This window comes from Lathamus discolor, chromosome Z (genome assembly GCF_037157495.1).
Source record: "Lathamus discolor isolate bLatDis1 chromosome Z, bLatDis1.hap1, whole genome shotgun sequence".
Taxonomy (NCBI): Eukaryota; Metazoa; Chordata; class Aves; order Psittaciformes; family Psittacidae; genus Lathamus; species Lathamus discolor.
Genome location: NC_088909.1, coordinates 112,133,077 through 112,148,931, shown reverse-complemented (window position 1 = coordinate 112,148,931; position 15,855 = coordinate 112,133,077). Strand labels below are relative to the sequence as shown.

General features: G+C 39.0%; 1 protein-coding gene across 3 annotated transcripts; it reads left to right on the top strand.

The window, feature by feature from the left end:
• Positions 1 to 84: 84 nt before the first annotated feature.
• LOC136005729 (protein ERGIC-53-like) lies at positions 85 to 15,841 on the top strand. Of its 3 annotated transcripts, none has more exons than XM_065663481.1 (14): positions 85 to 301; positions 1,459 to 1,613; positions 1,699 to 1,806; positions 3,016 to 3,077; positions 3,841 to 3,940; positions 5,058 to 5,181; positions 5,550 to 5,608; positions 6,222 to 6,354; positions 7,033 to 7,226; positions 7,340 to 7,410; positions 10,620 to 10,773; positions 11,425 to 11,546; positions 12,913 to 12,968; positions 15,225 to 15,841. In XM_065663481.1, the coding sequence occupies exons 1-13, from the start codon at positions 85 to 87 to the stop codon at positions 12,947 to 12,949; spliced, it is 1,536 nt and encodes a 511-aa protein (XP_065519553.1). In that variant the 3' UTR covers positions 12,950 to 12,968; positions 15,225 to 15,841. The 3 variants fall into 3 exon arrangements, with proteins under 3 accessions (XP_065519553.1, XP_065519554.1, XP_065519552.1); XM_065663482.1 differs by having other exon boundaries at positions 12,913 to 12,981; XM_065663480.1 differs by having other exon boundaries at positions 12,913 to 15,841.
• The last annotated feature ends 14 nt before the right edge of the window (positions 15,842 to 15,855 follow it).

Sequence of the window (15,855 nt, the reverse complement as noted above, 5' to 3'; positions counted from 1 at the left end):
CTCCGCCCCTTGCCCTGCCCCCTTGCCTGGCCAATCGCGTGGCGCCCTGTTGGCTATGCCCGGCGTCCCGGAGCACGGCTCAAGATGGCGGCGCGCGCGCAGCGGGGTGGCGTGGCCGCGGCCCTCCTCGCCGGTGCCCTGCTCGCCCTCGGCCGCCCTCCGCTCGCTCTCGGGCAGGCGACTGCTGCGGAAGGCTCAGCAGCAGCTCTGCCGCACCGCCGCTTTGAGTACAAGTACAGCTTCAAGGGGCCGCATTTGGTGCAGGCGGACGGGACTGTGCCGTTCTGGGTGCATACGGGCAGTAAGTGCCGGGCGGCAGGTTGCGAGCGGGGCCGGGCCGTGTTGCTGCTCTGCGGGGAGCGGGGAGGCACGGCGAAGGTGGAGACGCGGCCGGCGGGACCGGGCAGCTTTGCTTGGGTCACAGGGCCGCCACGGCAACGGGTGGGGAGCGGCGGCGGCTCTTGTGACCGGCCGCTGCCCGAAGGGAGCGGAGCTGGGCTCACCCCCTGATCCCTGCGCCTTCCGCCACCTCGGCAGGGTCCCGCGGCGTTGCACCGAGCTCCGAAGGAGCAAAGGAGGTGCTGTGGCGGCGGTTGAATGGCCAAAAGCCCTCCCCTGCCGTGCGGCTCGAAGGTACCCGTGTGCTGCCATGTGGTGCGGTCGCTCCGTTCCTGTGTGGGCTCCAGGGAGCTCCCCGCGGAGTGCTGATGTGTCACTCGGCCAGAGTGCGGGCCCGCCTCGCACTGTGGCTGAGCCGGGCCACGGGGCTGCAGGTCCCGTTAGCGCTCGTGGTGTGAGAGCCCGAGATGGAAACCGTGCCTTGGCAAATACAGCTTCACTGAATGTAGCTTATGCGGTCAGGGATGTGAATGTGCTGAAAATGCATCTAGTCTTCTGTAAAGCCCCCTCCTGTAAACTGTATTGGTACATAAGATTCTACCTTAGTACGGTTTCTCTGCAGTAACTTCTAATGTGGAGTTTGGTTTTTGGTTTGGTTGTTTTTTCCAGGCTTTAATTATGAGTGTGACTCTTGTACTAATACTTCATATTATGCTGTAAGTGACGTGAAGGAAGCTGTGTATAGATAAGCTTTTTTTCTGCTTTTTTCAAGTAAATGATGACAAAAATGTTGTTTAATACAAGTGAATGAATTTATGTATGTCTATTTTTCCTTTATTAAAAATTAGAATAGCTGTTATTAAAAAGCAAAACGGGAATCTGTGATTTGTGAAGAGTTATGTGAGATACAGGACAAAGCTAAACCTAATTTTATTAATATGTATCTTAATAGCAAGGCTAGAGTTCTATTTAAGTTGTACCTTGTGGTACCAAACAGAAGGTGATTAAGTTCTCTGGCTGAGGAGACCAGAAAACTTTAGAAGATCTCTTAATTGGCTGGTTAAGCATTTGCAGTATGTTCTCTCTCATATAAGTGGTGTTGGTTCATTTCCTTTCTAGATGCCATACCAAGTGCAGATCAGATTCGTATAACAACATCTTTGAAAAGCCAGCGAGGGTCAGTGTGGACAAAAACTAAGTCAATATTTGAATACTGGGAAGTCGAAGTGACCTTTCGAGTTACAGGAAGAGGCCGCATTGGAGCTGATGGATTGGTATTAAGAATTTGATCTAACTGAAAAAAAATTGGACAAGCTGTAAGAAGTGATAATTGACTTGTGACTCTTCTTTCTGTAATAGGCCATCTGGTATACAGAAGAGCAAGGCTTGGAAGGCCCAGTTTTTGGGGCAGCTGATCAATGGAATGGTGTTGGAATTTTCTTTGATTCCTTTGACAATGATGGAAAGGTTAGTTGAAAAAAGACTCTTCTGGCAAATGCTTCCTGCTTGTTTCGTACCTATCACTTGGGGGGTGAAGATGATGTTATTTTCTTATCCCTTCGCTCTGAAGGGATAAATTAAAATAGTAAATTTTTTCTTTCATAATTTTTACTCAACTGTTTTACGCTTGTTTTTTAAGCTTGCAAGTTGAAGTGTAACACATAATGTACCTCCTCTGAACATTGATGCATGGGTCAGTTTTGGAGGGAAAATACCGTATGTAACTGTATAAGCTGAAATTTGGAACGGCCATGCATGATTTGAAACGTTGATATGTGTGCTTTGCAAGAGGCTTATAACAAAATGTGACACTACGGAAACACAAATTTCTATGTGTCTTCAGAGATGCTCTTTTTCTTGGAACAAATCTTCCTTGAGTAGTTCAGCAGTGAAAATTCTGTAGCAGATGGGGGTGGCAGTTGCTCTTTAGAATTTCCAGTTTCAAATCCAGCATGATCCTTGGAAACTTTAACAATAGATAGTATGTCTCTTGCTTTTTTTTTTTTTTTGGTTGTCACAGCCTATCAGAAGGGAAAGAACCACAGTTTGGTTGCGATTTGGACCTTTTTGACATCAAAGGACTCCCCTACCCTACTATTGTGAATTGAGAAGGACATTATTTTTTTAGTTCTTGAAGTCTGTTTTGTTCGGTGTTTTTTTTTTTAAGAGCTGGTAATCTGTGTAGTGGTACAGTGTATTCCTTTATATCATGGTTTAACCCTTGTAGACAGCTAAGCACCATATGGCCCATCACTTATTCTCTGATGGGGGATAAAATCAGAAGGCTAAAAGTAAGAAAAATCATGGATTGAGATAAGCCCAGTTTAATAGGCAAAGCCAAAGCTGCGTGCTCAAGCAAAGAAAAAAAATGAATTTGCTACTTCCCGCTGTCAGGCAGGTGTTCAGCCATCTCCAGTACCTCATAATGATGACTTGGGAAGACAAAGTGCTGTAAGTCTGAATGTCCCCTTTCCTTCTTATTCCCACAGCTTTCATTGCTGAGCATGATGTCATATGATCTGGGGTATTCAGAACATAGCCCTATACCATCTACAATGAAGAAGTTCTGTCTGTAGTGTAATGACATTAGGCGCTTTATTGCGGAAAGGCTATCAGTGATGTTACTTATGTTTCGCGTTGAATTTAACTTCCATTTTTTGCTATTTATTTTTCTAGAAAAACAATCCTGGAGTGATCATTGTAGGCAATAATGGTAAACTGCTGTATGATCATCAGAAGTAAGTTTATTTTCAGTATTAATGATGGATGTGTGTGCTTTTGAATGGTGAAATGTTGCATGAAACTCTTAAGAAACATTGTGAAATTTTCTTTCATGTGAAACCTTGTTTCCTTTGAGTTTTTCTGTTTGTTAAAACACTGTTATGGCAGTAACAGCACAGAAATTGGCAGCTGATGGGTATTAGATGTTATATGCCCTTTGGGATGGATGAACTCAGATAAATGGAAGTACAGACTTTTTGCCTCTTCACTGCCTGTGGGTATCTTCCATGCACAGCTAATAGCTGACAGAAGTGACTGAAAGCTAATTGCTTGCTCCTGCAATTAATTGGTTGAATTTTGATTTCAGTTTGTTTATATTCAACAGCACAATTGACATCTTTTTGGATTCTGAGAAGTGTCTAGCTTAGTTGATACTGTCTGGACTACAGCTTATTTCCATCTTGGTTTGTATCTAGCTTCATTAGTGCAGTCCAGACTATGGCTTATTTCTGTCAGTTCATAGGTGTGGGAATATCAGTAAGCTTGGAGTTTTCCCCTGTGTTCAAGTTTCCCCATAACTGCTGTCTAGCTATAGTGTCCTGTGTAAAACGTAGTACTGTTGATCTCAGACTTCAGAAAACAGTGCAGTTGTGGGACAGCTTTTGAAAAACATACATATTGACAAACTACCATGATGTTGCTTAGTGATACATTGATGCTTTTTTGTCTTAGCTGATAAATCATAAGATATAGTTTTATGCAAGTTGTCTTCTTGCATAGTGATGGTTCCACACAAGCATTGGCATCCTGTCAGAGGGACTTTCGTAACAAGCCCTATCCTGTTCGAGTAAAGATAACATACTACCAAAAAACCCTGACTGTAAGTACAATGAAATAACATCATTATGTTTGTTTCTTAGCCGATTAAGTGCGAGATTGTTGCAGCTGTCTGAAAACCCAAAGACCCCGTATGTTAATCCTGGTACGTTTGAAAATGTGGAGCTTAGTAGCAGAATTTGGAAGGAGGTGCAGTGTTCAAACGCTGGGCAGGTTTTTAGCTACAGTAGTGCATCTGTAGTTTTAGGAGCTGACTTGGTAGATATTGCTGATTTCTCTGATGTTACTTAGGAGTCAGTTATGCTAAGTCATATGTGCTCGCACCCTTCTGTTGCTTTTGACTTGCCTGTAGAGGTGTCTTGAAGCCAGCGTGTTTCTCAGCTACCGATTGAGCAGCTCTTTGACTTGAATGGTACTTTTCAAGCTGACATGAGAGCTAGGCAGGGTTTTGTAGCTGATCGGAAGAGGCTCTTGAAATGTGACCAAAAAAAAAATGAAGCTCCTTCACTGACAGTAGATTTAAATTTGCTACTTGAGGCTTCCCATTTCCAAGAAATAATAGGGTTTTGAAGATTAAAGTAGAAAAACAATGCTGTAAGGGAGTCTTCAACACTTCCTAAATATTGTTAGGATGATTGTGAATTCCTTTTAGATAAGGAAAGAATAATATTGTTATGGTGCTGGGTTGCAACAGCTACGAAGTGTGGGTTTCTTGGTTTCTGAAAAGGTGCTATTCATAGGTATTAGCCATAAAATGCACAGCTGTTATTCTATAGTAAAACTTTCTCCATAAGTAAACATGAATGCTCCTAATAGAGGGTGGACCTTGTACTGTGTTGTAATGGTAAAAGCTATTTGACTTTTGAATGAAAATGACATTTCAGACTCCAAGACTGCTCACTTCTGGAATGTACCTGGTCCCTGATGTCTTATCTAGGAACTCCTCTGACCAAATACTGCTGTTAATCTTAGCAGTTCTGCAGATGCATCTATGGATTTTCTTTGTTAAAAGCATCTTTCAGAAAAGAAATAGTTTTTGCTTTCTAGTTTTGGCTGTTAAATTACCCGATTAAGTTGTATTTGCGATCATTACTGTAAACTGACAAAACAATTAACACAAATAGATTTATGTGGTACAATTTACATGTTTATCCTCTTAGGTATTAATTAATAATGGCTTTACTCCGGATAAAGAAGACTATGAATTTTGTGCAAAAGTGGAAGATATGGTATTGCCATCACAAGGCTATTTTGGAATATCTGCAGCAACAGGGGGACTTGCAGGTAGAAAATGTTAAACATTGTGACAAATTGTGTGGGGGCTTGCAAGAGATGGGATTTTGTGTATTTGCTTTTACTCCTGGTCTTGATGCATTATACCAATTTTTGACCATGATGATGTAATTAATTCTCTCCCATTCCCAAATAACTGGTATGCTTAGGCCTTTTCCTGGCCAGAGCAGGACTTTCAGTTTATCCTGACAAAGATGTTGTGCAGTCTCATTTCCCACTGCATAAACTTTTGGGAGGATTTTGGGAGGATGCTGTTGCCTGAAGACCCTTTGCAAGTGCAAGGCTGGCTTGAGAAGTACCAGGATTGGTAGCCTGTAACAGTAGCAATTAACAGCATGCTTTTGTTTTGTTGAATACAGATGATCACGACGTCCTGTCTTTTCTGACCTTCCAGTTGACAGAGCCTGGGAAAGAAGTAGTAAGCGTCTTTATGCATAATTAATAAAATAGGTTACTGTATATGTCTTATATGTAGCACCTGATGATGGCGTTTCCTCTGAAGTCATACTTGTCACCCCTGTTTCAGGATTTTGGCATGTAGTTGTGCTGTCATCCACTTTAGAAAAAGGAGACTAATAGTGTAATGTTTCAGTAATAATTCCATTTTCAAGACCAGAGCTCTTGAAGCAGCACCACATCAACAGAGATCCTGATGTTCAATCAAAACATGCAAAGAAAACAAATTGAAAAGTGCACTTTGGGAAGTGGACAAGTAATCTGTTCTTGCCTTCAGCTTCTTATATCTCTAGAACAGTCTGTACTGCCTAACAACATCTATTGTTGTAAAACTTGGTTTCTTTTTAATCACAGAATGTATGCATATATCAGGAAAATGCTATGGGTCTCCAGAGGAATGTCTGATTACTCACTTCAACTTAATATATTAACATGAATTAATATTCTGCTAATTGTGTTATGTCTTCAAGTCTGAAGTACAAACAGCCTTGCTTAAGAATTAAGTTATATAGGAATGGTGGAGAACATGAAAAAAAAATCTCTTTTCTCTTTCCCCCCACCCCAATGTTTTAAAGCCAACGCCAGATACAGAAATTCCTCAGAAAGATAAAGAGAAGTATCAAGAAGAGTTCGAGCACTTTCAACAAGAATTGGATAAAAAGAAGGAAGAATTTCAAAAGGAACATCCTGATGTGCAAGGGCAGCCAGGCAGGTTATTTGAGCCATTTTTCACTTGTCAAGGAAAATGTTTGCTTTCCAAGATACTCAGAACTGGGACCTGATGCTCTGACTGATCTTACTAAGCTCCTACTGGTGTTACCTACTTTAATAATCTTTGGCCTTTTGTTTGTAAACTGTTTTCTGAAATATAAAGTCCCTGTTGTCATGGCTGGATTGAGAATAAAACAAACAAGAGGAAACATGCTGGGAATTATGAAAGTCTTCTGGACTTTGATGTTGTTGGAGAAACTCAAATGTGCAGTCACTATTTCAAGCTACACTTTAAAGCTTACTTTTCCTAAAAAGAACGTATTACTTAATACCTGCAATTTCCTTCTGAAGGATAGTTGGTAGCACAGTGCTAGCTTACGGAAAGATATCAGCATCCTGTTTCCATTTTATGTTGCATATTGCCCGAGTATTGAAATAGCAACTCTAAGGTACAGTCTGGGTTTGAATGCCTGCTTATCTCTGTTCAGTTGTTTGTGTCCCATTTGAGTCTCCTTTGCCATGGCAATAGCAAAAATTGAGCACCAAATATATCAAATTATAGGGGAAAAAGTATATTTGTGTGGGAACTTGAGGGGTGCAAGAGAAAAGACACAATGCATATATGCAAGAGAAATGCTTGTATGTAAGAACTCTTGTGCTTCTTTTCCTTATCAGCGGATGATCTTTTTGAAACTGTAAGTGATCGTGAACTGAGGCAAATCTTTGAGGGACAGAATCGAATTCATCTTGAAATAAAACAGCTGAATAGGCAGTTGGACATGATTCTGGATGAGCAAAGGAGATACGTCTCTCTAGTCACAGATGAGATTGCTAAAAGAGGAGCTGGTTTGCCAGGTCAACACGGGCAGGTAAATAAAAACCCCAAACTGTCATTGCTGTCAGCCTGACTTCAGCAGCATGATTGATTTGCTTTTTCCAAGTTATGTTGATCTTTTTCTCACACACCCCCTTCACCCACCAGGTTTCCCAGCAAGAGATTGAGACAGTTGTGAAAACTCAAGAAGAGGTCGTTAGACAAGTAAATGAAATAAGGTAAGTGTTTAATGAATAGTAAGGCTGTCTTGATTTCTGTATTATTTTCCACCTTTTAAATCCTATCTCTTATTTCAGTAAGAGAATACTGAAACTTGAAATTTCTCTGTGACAGTTTTTTAGTGACAACTCTCTGCATACAGTTGATTTCTAGAATAACCCAAGTTTATGTTCCGAGGGTGACCTGAGCTCTGAATGTGCCTCTTTTTGTGTTGTTTTTGTCATGATATTCCACTTTCCAGTTAAGTCTATTCCCTTTAAAAACAACCCATTTCTGCTAATGTGATAACCTACTACCTTGTGGCAATCTGTTGCGCTGACATAGGAGTATTGATAACAACGTGAGCATAAATGCTCTGGACTTACAGCTAATGAACCTAAAGGAAAAAAAGGGTATCTTGTCAATATACTCAGTCTACTCCTCATATATTAATAAACCCACGTAATCATTATTAATAAAATGTATAATACTGTGTTCAGATAATATTATGAGATATATTTGAGGGTTTTTTTAGTGTAAACAACCTGGGAAAAGAAAAAAGCACTCTATGAAATTGCTGTCACAATGTGTAGTGAAGACAGAAATGTGTTGGTTTAGTTGTGCCAATGCAGTGTATAGACCACTAGTGACTTGTCCCAATTTCTTACAGATTAAACGGGCTCTTTCTCTTTGGTTGGTTTGTTCTTTTGTCGGAGGACTCTCTGCCAGTGAACTTCCTCAGGGAACTTGTGTATCTGCAGGGACGATTGCAAATTCCCAATTGCTTATTAATTTTGCTTTTTAAGATGCAGTTTTTAAAATTGATTGATTCAAATTACATCTCCGAATGAAGTCAAGTCTTATTTTACAAGTGCTATACTTGTAAAGTGGATTGGAGAAAATTCTTATGTTGGATAGGGATGGTTGTGTTCTGCTTCCAAGAGGTTTTATAGTTCCTGCTTTTAGCAGGAATGGCTTAAAGTTGGTTTAACCCTTCATTTATAGTAGTTAAAACATTCCTTACCTTGGGCTTAGAGTAAGGAGAAAAACAATTCCTGCAGTTGTGGGTTTTTTTTCCTGCATTAGTTCAAGGGCAGCTCTTGTGATTTATAAGTAGGTCAGGTTTTCTGTAGGATGAAGATTAGAGTGCTTCCATTTTTGCATTTGTTCTTCCACGAAAGCTTTCATGTTAATATTCTTGACAAATCTTTATACCTTGCAAGCAAATTAGATTTTCTTGTTAACATTGGCAGTCTGCCCTTTTAGTGACTACTTATTAGGTATGAGTTTGCGTAACATCATCTTAATATTTTTCTTAGATTAAAGACATGTTTTATTTAGAGAGAGAAATGAACAGCCCGCTGTTGCATTCCTGGTCATCCCGGAGGAAAAGGACTTAGTGTCTAAGTAATTTTCTTGTCAAGATTTGTGGATTTCTTAATCGTCTGATTACAGAAGAATCTTGCATGTTCATACAATAGAAATTGCCAGCATGGTATTGTTCATGCAGAAGTGAATGTAAATTAAATTTGATGTAGACCGTATCTATTTAGGGAAGTTGTTTTGCCTTTAAGAGCCACTGGATCAGTTAGAGGGAAGGTGGGTGTGCAGATTTCTGTAATTTTGTAGCCACGGTGGTATGAGGAGCACAAAGAACAAAATGAGTATCACTTTTTTTTTTTTTTTTTTAGCCTTGTAGCACTAAAAGTAGTGGGGCAAGATAAACAGTGAGATGGATGTGGATAGGCAGAATTGATATCAGCATTTATTAGGCAGTGGTCATGATGGTAGTTGTGTGGGTTATTCAAGTAAGAAGCCTTCCAGTGGAAAACTTAACATCTGAAATAGGTTATTATAACACCAATTCAAAGGACAGGTAAATATTAATCAAATTACTTATAAATAATCTATACCATGGTGATACAAAAATACAAAATAATTTCTGGCTAAGGCTAATTTAAGATAGGATGGGAGGAGGTGTTTTTGCATTCAGTGTGTGCATGAATGTGTGTTGAATTTTAGTGGTATGAAGAGCAACTGATACAAAGCTGAAAGATGGGCAACATCTTTACGAAGCTTCTTTGAATCTTAACTAGCCATTTTCACAATGAATATGATCCATTTAAATCGCTAATGTAATTTTGTGTTTGGTTGGTTTTGGTTTCATTTCCTTTATGTGACAGTTAAAATAGTAAGTATTCAAGGCCAGGTTAGATGGGGTTTTGAGGTATTGAAAGAAATCCTTGCCCACAGCAGGCGGGTTAGACTAGCTGATCTCCAAAGACCCCTTCCAATCCAAACCACTCCATGGTACTATGACAAATTGCTGACCACTGTACAGTTAGGACTGTATCTTGAAGGCATCGAAGTAAGCTCTCATCTGAACAAAATGTAAAGTTTTAAGTAAATTAAAAAGAAATCCAAAGACAATCTATTTTGTTTGCTCTGTTAATAATGAAGAGATTAACATTCACATGATAAATATTTTAGCTGTAGAATAATCTTCTTTGCAACTGAAAAGAAACATCACAGTAGGGAAAAAATATATAAACATATTGATTAGAGATTAAGGGGTTTTCCTCTCATTGACTAGTTTACCTCAAACAAAATTAGTTATGGAACCTCAACTTTTTACAGATTTGATTTGATTTGATGTAGTAGCAAAATGAATTCACATGAAAACACTATTAAGTATTATGACAATGCATATGGGAAATGAGTTTCTCGTATAAATGATAATCATGAAGCAAGGATGTATCTAAATCTTTTCTTATCCCTAAAGCCTCTTCTTTATTTTTATTTCTTACATGACTGTTTTTATTTATTTATTTTTCAAATAGCTTTTGGGTTTCTTCAAAGATTGCATTAAACTCTGCTTATCCTAAAGCCTTCGCAAGAGCCTCAGATAAAATACTCGGTTTAGGCCTCATCAGTGAGGCAAAGTGAATGTCTGTCAATAGAATATTTGCCAGATCTTGTTCTCCGTGTGACTTTGAGAGATGGTACACTGGACAAATTGAAACTGCCCAACCCCATGGTTTGATTAAGGAATTATTTCCTGATAGGTATTCTTGGAAACTAGAGAAAATGTTTTCTGCCTAACTATTCTATGATTTGGGGCAACTCTGTATTTCAGACTAACCTTAATGGCCCAAAAGGTGCCCAGAAGAAGTGCTATTTGTGGAGAAGCTTTTCTATGCTGAAATGTTTTGTGTCTGTCTTGTTTCAGAAATTCTGTGGCTGATACTCTGAGGTTGATCAGTGGTGCTCAACATCCTGGCTCTGCTGCCGGAGTCTATGAAACAACTCAGCACTTCAATGACATCAAAGAACACCTTCATGTAGTGAAGAGGGACATTGAGCATTTAGTACAACGAAATATGGTAATTTATGTGCTGGTAGTGTAAAGCATGGCTGTAATACTTCTTTTTTTTTTTTTTTCTTTTAGCTGTTAGTGAAAGGCTAGGACGAGCCAGCACACAATTTACGGAGTAATTAATCCTTTATTAAGCTGCTTTGCTAAAACTGCACTGCCTTGACCTAACTGCATGATCTGTGTCTTGATGAGAAGTTTTGCACAAAGAGCATGATTTTTAGTCTAATTTCCTGTGGAAACAAGGTCAAGCAATTAGGTTTTCTGGGTGCTTTTTTATGTCTTTGTCCCCCTACTTAACTGCTCTATACAGAGGAGATTATTGCATCTGCACAGAAGGGAGAGCTTTAATCAGGGGAAAGTTGGGCAGACTTCACTTAAGGTCTCCTAAGTGTGAAAGATGACTGTGTTCACATTCAAGAGCACCTTAGTCTAGCCTAGGTAGCAATTGAATGAGCTTATGATCCCATAGAAGGTGCTTTTTTTATATTTTAATTTTTAATTTTTTTCCCTCAGGGTAGCGTCATTTCTGCCTGTTTTCCGCTTGTTCTTATTTTTATATCATGCTTTAAAGACCTTGCTTTGTTTCTTGCACGTAACAGTCTTTTGATGCCATGTCTTGTCTACTCTTTTCTCAAATAATGTTTTTCTTGGGTTTTAGCCATCTAGTGAGAAATCAAAGTGTCCAGAACTGCCACCATTTCCATCGTGCTTATCTACGATGCACTTCTTCATCTTTGTAGCAGTGCAAACAGTTCTATTCATCAGTTATATCATGTATAGGTAAGTCTCTTTTGTTTAAAGACAACAGGGCAAATGGTTTTAGGACTTCTGACTGGAAATAAAATTGCAATGATACGATTATGTTAATCATCTTTAAAAACAGCAGTCATTCAGGTGGGAAGAGACCTTGGGAGGTCTCTAGTTCAGTCTTCTGCTCAAAGGAGGCTTAACAATGAATTCAGACAGGTCACTTGGTGTTTAGATTGGTGTTTAGACACCTCAGATCTTAACCTCCAAGCATGGAAAAGGTACCACTGTTACAGACCCCCCTGGAAATGTTTAATTCTCATGATGCAGTTTTAGTCTCCCCCCACAATACACCAAGTGGGAACCTGCCTGATTTCAGTTTGCATGTTGTCTCGTATGATGTGTGTCTTTGTGAAGAAACTGCCTCTGTCTCCTTAATAACATCTTATAGGTATTGGAAGGCTGATATTAGACCTTTTGAAACTGCCTTTTGTCCAGGATGAACAAGCCTAGTTCCATCCCTCCCTTCTCTTCAGGCGTGTGCTTCAGCTCTTGACCACCACCCTTGTGGCCCTCTGGGCTCACTGAAGTTTATCAGTATCTCAAGAAAATCTGACGTGATTTTTTTTTCCTTATTTTATGTGCTTGGTGGTCTTCCTTCTTGCTTCTCACAGACACTAATCAGGATAAGGAGCAGGGACCAGAACAGCTGCCTTGCCCTTCAAAGGGAAAATGCTGTTTGCTACCTCTCTGGAAGGATAACTAATATTAATGTAAGACCACTGCTGCTGATTGCAGTAGTTTTTGTGTGTCTCTTTCTCCACAAAGTGGAAAGAGTGTGTTTCCTACGTATGTTATGTTAATCCATCAACTGAAATGATGGCTTGTGAGGCAAACAAGGACCTGGTCCCCACCTGTTTTTTGATGCCCTCGTAATTCTAGCATCTATGTGTGGCTGATCCACAGTATCCACTAAGAAAATAAATATGTTCTGTGCCAGAGGGAAAAGGAAATCCCATTTCAAGTAAATTCTTCCGCTGTTTGGTTGCATGTTTCCTTCTGTGTGGTGGTTTTTAGGGCAATCAGATACAGAGAAGCTTTAGAAAATTTTAGTTCAAACATTTTTAGAGTCAGTTTGTATGTTGTTTCACAGCTTCTGGTTTGTCTGGAATGTCTCGTTTCCTTCTGTGTCTGCAGAATTGGAGCTAAAGTGATGATCCTAATGTCTCTGTAAATAGGAGAAAATGTACCCTGCTTCTGTGATATGACTTATATTTGACTTCCCTAAGCCTCCATTTTCAAGGAATGGATTCTTTTAATCCCCAAATAAATATTTAAACCAGTTAGATAGCTGTATACTAAAAGTACTTAATGAATTCTCTTCTGCTTTTTCTTTCAGGAGTCAACAAGAAGCAGCAGCCAAAAAGTTCTTTTGATGACCTGTTCCCTTTGTGTGTACGTAACAGCAGTATGTATACGCAGAAAACTTTTATAAGTGCGGGGAAAACTTCGTGTTTGATATACTTCAATATCATAAATTATTGAATTTTCTTAAACAAAATGAGTTCCTATTTAAACTGTTAATGCTAAAGTTACAAATGGACTGGGGAGCAGCAGAACAAATGCTAGGTAAGGGAAGAGTGTGGCCCCTATCTAGGTTGTGTTTTCAGCTAACTTCTCATAAATACTGGAAGGCAAATGCCATATTCCTCTTTTGTTAAGATTCCAGAGGAAGGAATTGAAACACCTGGGTTTGGTTGTTCGTAAAGAGATTTGCAGTTGTATGGTTTGTGCAAAAACCTTCCTATTAAGTGTCCTGACAGGCAAATAAACAAAACGCATCTGGAAAAGCCAACAACAACAAAAAGAAAAACCAACCAACCCCGAACTGTTCTCTGGTGTTTTGAGGGGGCTGTAAAAATGTTTTTTATAAATGCTTCTTAAATTTGACACTTGGATTTAACAGTTTTAAGAATTACTATGTTAATTCTAATTCTTCATGAAATACAGATTTAAACATTTCTTAATATGTGGACACAAAGACAGACCTTTAACAGTCTGGCTGTTGATACCTGACATAGAAAACAGAATATACTGAACAAGCAAATAAAGGCTTATCTCCTTATTTTGGGTTTTGGTTTTAGGTAGTGAGAAAAAACATGATAAAGTAGTTTCTTCAAGTATATTGTGGACTGAGTTCTTTTTCATAGTTACAAGTGTGTCTGTAATTCTACTTGGACATTTGTGGAACTTCTTCAGCAAAGATCTCATTGCTTTATACCTCTTCAAATCTGTTTTTATTAAGGGTATGTTTAGTGTATAAATGTCTTATAAAGCTGTCTTCTGTCTTTCATGTGTCATATACAAATGCTTTAAGTCTTGACATGGCAACTGTTCTAAACTACAGCTATTGAGTGTTTAACCCATTTCTTCACAGGCTGTTGTTTCAGACATGTTTGTTAGTCCAGTAGCTATTGTAGAGCCAGTATTGCGTGTCAATTCCTGCTTGGTGTCAAAAGCATGAGACTGAACATGTGTGTTTGATACTGCTTATCAGGTGAACATTTGCTTCAGGAAAGAAACAAAGCAGAGAGCCCAAATTAGGAATATGAAGTGAATTCATTTTGCCTTGTTTACACATCTGTGGTGACTTTGTCCTTTGGTTGTTCATGTGTAGAGCTAGAATAGGGGGGTTTGGTTTGGGTTTTTCTAATTCTATAAAGTACACGAATGCACTGGGATATTTCACTTTTAATTATTAATCTGTTTGTCTAAATCTGTGTAAGTTATCTGGAATCTAGCATACTACTACTGCATTCCTACACTCTACTCCCTTGGGGTACAACACATGCTGCCAAATTTGCTGTAATGAAGAACACTTCAGTATTGTGCCTGTCAGTTTGGAGAAATGATAAATCTATGCAAAATATTTTGTTACTTAAATTATTGTGTCCAAAAAGTGGATGTCCATGCTATACCAATAAAACTGCCTACACAGCTATTTACATAGCTACAGTATATATAGTATGCTGTATGTGGTATAGCTTTATAGATTTGTTTCTGAATTTGAGGAGATTTTGCTGTGCTAATCAGAAACCACTGCTTCAGGCTGATCTTGCTGGATAAATAGGGTAACTGCTTACTTTAAACACCAGCAAATACTTACAGGTGCCTTGAGTCTAAGCTATTACAACCCTGACTCTTGTAACTAAACTTAATATATTTTCATAAATAGTTTTGAAAGTGGAGTGTTGTTCCTTTCAATTGCAGGCCTTCCTGCATCAGTGCAACATCTAAAGAGAACTCCTTCTCTCGCAGCAGGCTTTGGAAGGCTTTTTGTACAGAAAGGCTAGCAACTTTATGTCTAAGTAGGTGCATATATCTGGGATAAGAGGAACAGCTCTAATGCATCGATTGGAGAAGGCCTGTATTTTTGTTACTGTGAATTTATCCAAATAGAACTTTGCTTTTAAAGCTGGAGCAGCCTACACTTCTGTCTTTTCTTAGAAAGATGATGGTGTCTAGGGGGACAACCTGCAATTGCCTCTTCAGTATGAGGCTCAGCTCATGTGTTTGCTACTAATTGATCAGACACATCTCCCATGTGCAACTAGGAAACTTTAGTATTGGGGAGCAGAAGGTCCAATATGTAACAACCAAAAACTGATAATTTTGCAAACTGATAATTTTGCTTCGTGCTTCATTTCACAGTTGTCTCCTTGGAACTTCCATTATTGCCTTGTCGCTCACTGGATCAAAGGAAAGCTCCCAGTTGCCCAGCTCAAATTTTGTCCTGTCTGTTCTTGAACTGATAGCAACAAATTTGTCCTGTAAGAATGTTAGTTAGTCAATGTAGCCTCCTGTTACAGCTGGCTACTAGAAGTTTCTTTTAACCCTAATAGTATTTTTGATTCTTTTCAAGTAAGATTTCAGGACTAGGAGGAGAAGACACCTTGGAATTCAGTTTTGCAATATTGGGGAGAACAACTCTAATAACTACTTGAAGTGTGAATGCTAAGTAGCAAATATTTGGCAGTAAAAAGAGAATTTCATTGTACTGGTCAGAGTATGTTATACGTAGCCACACCTGAATCCTTCAAAAGTAAAACCCACAATATGGTTTTTAAATTGCCTATCTTCCCATTTGAAGAAAATTTGACACTTATCAATGCATCAATTACTGTAACACTGAATACTGTCTACTGTTGTGGTTTTTTTTTTCTAATTCAAACAGCTGACATTGTCATACGTTTGTTTCTGACTAATGTAAATTGACACTTGGAGTTCAGAGATAACATTGTTTGAATAAAGATGCATATTTTTAGTAAGTTTTTTTTTCTTT